Source organism: Austrofundulus limnaeus, unplaced genomic scaffold (assembly GCF_001266775.1).
Source record: "Austrofundulus limnaeus strain Quisiro unplaced genomic scaffold, Austrofundulus_limnaeus-1.0 Scaffold49, whole genome shotgun sequence".
NCBI classification, from domain to species: Eukaryota; Metazoa; Chordata; class Actinopteri; order Cyprinodontiformes; family Rivulidae; genus Austrofundulus; species Austrofundulus limnaeus.
In genome coordinates, this window is record NW_013952451.1 from 145,872 (window position 1) to 152,346 (window position 6,475).

Sequence of the window (6,475 nt, forward strand, 5' to 3'; positions counted from 1 at the left end):
CAGTTTATCTGGATAGTTTTTATTTTTTACAATAACAAGCTGGAATAAAAACAAGGAAAAAAAAAAGAAATGAAAGTAACGACTTTCTATTTCTTGCTTTTTTTAAAAATAAGGACTAGAAAATACAGATAAATGTGTGAAAAAGCAAGAAGTAAAAGTAAAAAGTAGGCTGAAAAATAATTACTCAATCAAAGTACAGATACCCAAACGTTCTACTTAAGTACAGTAAATAAGTATTTGTACTTAGTTACTTTACAACTCTGACTATGTAACACAGTTGTTTACACTTAAATTAAAAATATTTGACCATAGAAAAACCGGAGCAGGACTAGAGAGAGATGAATATGATTTAGATTTTCATTTCTGTGACTGTAACGACCCACAGGAGACATTAACAGCAGCGAACCTTTACTTCCACAGCTGACGCTGCTAAAAATGATCTCTGAGAGCAGAACTTCAGTCTCCGAACTCGTAAAGTTCTTCTTTTTTACTTTGTGATGTCATTTATGAACGAACACTTCCTGGTATGTGGGACAGGAAATGTAGCCTTATATGGTGTTTTTGGGGTGGTAATTATGTAAATCACCTCTCCCCGTGCACGAGCACCTGGTTACACATTCATCAGTTTACGCAGCTCATTTACACACTTTTCCTGAAGATAGAAGAGTTTGTTGAATCTGACGTGACATGTTCGTACAAACCCTTTGTACGAACAAAAGTAAGAGAAATTTAGGATAAGAATACGAACATGTTCTTGCATGAGGCCCATTGTTGTTAATAAGACAAGCCAAATTATTTTATTGATTTCACTTAGCGTGCAGCCACCGTAACATAAACCTTCAGGCAGTTTCTAACTCAGTCTAAATGCACAGCAGCATATTTAAGTCAGACCTCCTCGGGTACTTTTAGAAACACCCAGAGAGGCTTCCATCCTCGTCCTGATGCACRGGAGGAGGGAGTGTGTGCCCCAGCTGAGCCGCTCCCAACTCATTTTAGTTTCTGCAGTTCCTGTTGATCCATGAAATGTCCTGTCTCTAGTGACGCTTTATATTTACTAATGTATTCCCTCAGTATGGAGCGCTCCTCTCTCTCCACTGTTTAGGAGGCCGGGGTTATAAATAATCCTGCCTGTCGACAAGAAGGAACGCACCGACGAGGTGTAGAAACAGAGGAAGTTCATGCATGTGTGAGCACCTCACCCTCAGCTCAACAAACCATTAAAATAAAACTTTTTTTTTCTTTGCTTGTTTGTTCTACAAAAACTAGAGCTTTATTTTAGTTTTTTTTTGCATCTTTGTCATAAATACTTAAAATATTTTTCTTGTCATTTTTTAAAATTTCTTTTAACATAGTTTATTTGATTTCTGTAAGAACGAGAATGCTCTTTTGTTATCGAACATTATTCAGCCGAAGGTTAAACTTGTCGTTAGAACAACAGTGTATTCTGTAAAACAAATCAGTTTTTTTAGACGTGTAAATTAGTTTTGTTGTGTTCAAACTTTGACGTGTTCAGAGTGAAACTGCAGCATCACTCTTCATCTCATCAAACATCCAACATGTTTACTGTCAGAGGGTCAAATCATATCACTCCAGATGTATCTGCTTGGTTCTGTCCAAAACATTGAACATAAAAAAACTCACATCTGCTAGTATCACTCACAGAATAAAAAAATATTAAAAGTCTTAAATGTTCTTCAAACATCTGTCATGTTAAAATGTTATCATTATAAAAAGATGATTTTTTTTTGTTTATTTCTAGATTTAAAAAAAGGTTTTAAAAAGATGTATTTTTGAGCTAATATTTTGTTGCCTTTTAAGCTTCAGAACACTATAGAACAATAAATCATTTTTTAATTATTTCCAGAATGAGTCATGGTTCTTCATAAAATCCTTGTTTTAGAATCATAAAAACATTTCAAGCTTTTTGAAAAGTTTTCATATCAAACAAAAAGCACCTGACAGTTTCTGAGCTGCCTTAATGAAACTCAAGCTGATGTCAAATCTGATATTATGTATAAGAAATGTGTTTTATTAAAAATGTAGTTTATTTATGTGTGTGTGTGTGTGTGTGTGTGTGTGTGTGTGTGTGTGTGTGTGTGTGTGTGTGTGTGTGTGTGTGCGTGTAGTGGCAGATATTTTTTCTTTTCTTCTGGGGGGGGGTTCAAAAATAAAATATTTGGGTTTAGTCCTGAACTGTTTTTTTTTATTTATTTATTTGTTTGTTTGCTTGTTTGTTTGTTTGTTTGTTTATTTTTGGTTTATTAAAGCATCTAAAGAACAACACTGTAAAAAATGAAATGTTGGATTTACTTAACCATGTTATGTTACCTGGTTCCACTTAATTGAGTTGAGTAAATTCAAAACAACTTACCAGTTTTTTAACCAAAGAACATGATTATGTTGCTTTGAATTTACTCAACTCAGTTAAGTGGAACCAGGTAACATAACATGGTTCAAGTAAATCCAAGATTTCATTTTTAGAGTGAACCTTTAAAACTTTTAGTTTGCGTAATTTTTTTTTTCTTTTTTTGGCATGCTTTGTTTTTAGTTTTATTTTATTTCACTTCAGCTGCACCTGATTTCTAGCCTCTGGCTAAATCTCCTTGTTCCACCACTGCCAATTTGGGACAGAGAAGCAAAGCCTCGGCCAGACAGTTTAACTCAGAGGTTTAAGCGTCACATCCAGCTGCTGCAGCTGAGGTGTTTCCAGGTGCCGGACTCAAGACGAGCACCTTAGTCTCAGTCCCAGTGGCATTCTGGTAGAGGAGACTAAAAGGCAGGCAGCTTATCCCTTGTTCTGGCAGGGCACCTGAGTAAGATTCTTTTTTCTCAATTCTCCCCAGACACACCATCCTGAGAAGCCACTTTTTCCTACCACAGGAAGCCCAAGAGAACACTATAGGTAGCAGTCTGACAGGCAAACTGAACCCTGGCCTTTTATATCCTGCCAGGTTTGAGAAGTTGGACATCACCCCTAAAAGTGCCCAGAAGATTAAGCCGGTTCTGGAGCGCTGGATGGCCGAGGCTGAAGCCCGCCACCGATCCGGCATGCAGAACCTGACTGAGTTTATCGGCAGCGAGCCTTCGAAAAAGCGCAAGCGGAGGACCTCTTTCACCCCGCAGGCGCTGGAGATCCTCAACAGCCACTTTGAGAAGAACACGCACCCCTCCGGACAGGAAATGACCGAAATCGCCGAGAAGCTGAACTATGACAGGGAGGTGGTGCGCGTGTGGTTCTGCAACAAGAGGCAAGCGTTGAAAAACACAATAAAGCGCTTGAAACAGCCCGACCTCGGCATGGCTGCACCAATGGACCCTCTCACTGATTCTCTAGAGGAGCTCCCGAAATGAGCGAGCTCTCAAAAAGAAAGAGAAAAAAAAGAGCGAAACATTAAAAAAAAAAACGAAAAAAACTGTGGAGTGGAAAAGTGGCAGCCATTAAACCCAACGAACTTCTCTCGAAACTGAAAAAAAAAATGTTTCCGAGTCACCTGGATGGACGGCGTGCAACCAGAAACTATGTGTTGTCAGTGTGATTCTGTAAATGACCTTGGCGAAACCAAAAACGTGAAAAAGAGATTAATATGTGAGAATTATCTAAAAACATCCGCTGTGCTGTTTTAAAGAGTTTTAGATTCTGGACTGTCCCGTAATTCTGGTTCCCACGAGGAGGGATTTAGTAAAGAGAACATACCAAATCGAAACACTATTTACCAAAGTCTGTTGCATCTAACGAAAAAATAATTTTGTAATGTAAATGTGCTCTAAATTTTTACATTTGTACTGGCAAAATCTAAGCTATATGTGTGAGGTTGAGTATACGTTTTCTCTCTTTTGCTTTTTTTTTCTTTGAATGTAAATATTTTTAAAAAAGGAAAAAAATCTGTTGAATCACACTGATAGATGTTTTTTTTTTTGAGGGGGATAAAAATTGAATTTGCTGTCAATTGCATTTTATTGTTGTGTTTCATCTATAAATATTTTCAGTCACGATGTAACTTTGTACAACTTTTACAGGTATTTATTGATAACTTCATGAGATTGTTACAGATCCAAAAGAAAAGCAAAAAAAAAAAAAAAAGGAAGGGGGAACGAGGACTTTCGTACGGTGAGAACTAAAAAAGGTTTCAGCGTCGAAGTCGACTGCAGCTTTGCTTCGAGCTACTGTGTCATTCTGTTGCCAAAGCCTGATAGCCAAAGAACACACAAACTTCAGCTCAAGGACTTGGGGGGAGATTTCTGCTTTTTTTATTTTTAATATTATTGTTTTTATTGCTTTAATCACACAACTTTCTGCCCTGTTTTTGGAAATGTTTTACAATGTGTTGGAAAAAAAGAAATGAAAAACATGTCAAACAGCTTCGTCGGTGTGCTCTGTAATTTTATTTTTAACCACAAGCACGTGTAAAATGTTGGTTTTTCTTTAGGTTCGTCTCTGCCTGCTGCAGCTCAAATCCCACAAAGAAACATTTATTTAGATTTTTCACCTGACGTCCAAACATTTGTACAATAAAACTAAAAAATGAACACTTGGTTTTTTACACTTTAAGCCTTTAAATTGACAAATTGTGTAGATTTTCTTGCCTCTGACCAAACCACTCATTCTAATTTAGCTGTTTTTAAAACTTGAAACCTGAAATTTTTTTTTTGGAAAAAAAAGTTTTTTTTCCCCTTTATGTTCTGCACAGTGAGTCATGTTCACATGTGTGCTTAGAGTCGTTACCATGAACTGCTGTTTTCCCCTCAAGTTTTTAATTGAAATGGTTTTTAATACGTCCAATTGAATCAGGCTTTCTGGAAAATCCTCTGACATTTCCACTGATTCACTCTTTACTCATTTAAAGTTTGATTTTTATTTGTGTGAAATGTCACCTTTTTCAGAAAGGTCTCAGTCCGTCACTCTAAATGTTTTGCTCTCACAAAAGCCCCCCTCACAGGAGGGGGAAAAAAGAAAGTGAATGTTGAGAATAAGTGTCACATGTCACAATGAGTGAACTTAATTTGAAGTGAGGTGAAATTTGATGCGATTTATTCAGAATCAAGTGTCGACTTGATGCATATCTTTCCATGTCACATTGGTTATCTCAGCTGTTCACCCCCCTCACACACACACACACACACACCTCCAACACATCTTCTTTCTTCCCCACCGAGAAATCCTTCAGCCGCACTGTAAATGTTAGAAAAACACTTTGAAAAAACACTTGGAGTGTCAGAGTTTTTAAAAGGCAGCCACACARAGTGAATTTTAGCTACATTGTTCCCACTGTCGCCTACAGATTTTTATTTTGATTTGATTTGATTTTGTCGTTGTGGGTGATAAACGCTTTCAGGCAGGGTTTTTGGCCAATCTGCAAAGATCTAAGAAACCAGCAAGTGGATCAGTTCTGAGGCTCAACAATGAAGCTGTAACCAAAACAAAACAAAAAAAAGAAGTATTTAAAGAAGACAGAAATGAGTTTTGCCTTCGCTCAACTTTTTAACGCTGGACCAAAGCTCTATAGTTATGCACATTGTACAGAGACAAGAGATTCAAGTTGTTGACAATCTAAAAAAAAACGTGAGCAGGAAGGAACTGAAGAGTAGAAATAAACATTTGTTCAAGGTTTACCTCAGCACTGTTCATTCAGGAGTTCTACAAGCGGCTGCAGGTCAGAGGAACACCACTCCGGGGGGGAAAGAGGTTTAGGTTTTGGTTCAAACACCACGTTGACATCCATCCTTTCATTTTTATTTTAGTTTATTTTTCTCCTTTCTGAGWCGCGTGGAGCTGGTGCCTAATCTCCAGCAGTCACTGCGCGAGAGGCGGGGTTCACCCTGGACAGATCCCCAAGTCCCTCATGGGACAAACGAGACCCTCACTCACACTCAGAGACATTTAGAGTTAACCATGTGGTTGTGTTTTTGTTTTTATTACTGTCCAGTTATTTCTGTGTACTGTAAAGTTCCACTCTTGAGCTCTCACAGCATGTTGACATGCATTAAAGACAAAAAGTAAAAATCACAGTCATGTTGCTCTTTAACTCAAATGGTTTGTCTGCCACAGGAAAAAAATAAAAAAGTGAAATTTTAACGACACAGGACATTTGATATGAAATTTTTAGTCAAAGAACTAGAAACCAAAGCTGAGGAACCTGCAGAGGTGTTTATTTTTATTATTATTATTTATTTTTATTTTCTTCTTTTTATCAGACTAAAAACTGTCTATAGAGCAATATCTGTTTMGTTGGTTAAGCAGCACTTTGTGTATTTCTTTAAAAAAAGGAATGAAAGAAAAAAATCAATCGCTTCAAGTCTGTCATTGATTTGTATCATAATTAGTAATAAACAATTGTTTGACATGAAATATGTACTGAGTTTTCAGTGGAATTACTTTTTTCTGATCCATAAAACCCAAAATTAACTTCTTGCAAATGTAGTAATATATATGATATGATATGATATGATATGATTTGATATGATATGATATGATATG

The 6,475-nt window shown here is 36.8% G+C and overlaps 1 protein-coding gene across 1 annotated transcript in view; it reads left to right on the forward strand.

Annotated features, from left to right (window-relative positions):
• Positions 1 to 6,346, forward strand: part of LOC106517465 (POU domain, class 6, transcription factor 2) — a gene marked incomplete at its 5' end in the record, with an annotated part of 8,931 nt that extends 2,585 nt beyond the window's left edge. The window contains 1 exon segment of the mRNA XM_014008318.1: positions 2,844 to 6,346. Coding sequence (XP_013863772.1) covers positions 2,844 to 3,351 — 508 coding nt within the window.
• Between the last annotated feature and the right edge of the window lie 129 nt (positions 6,347 to 6,475).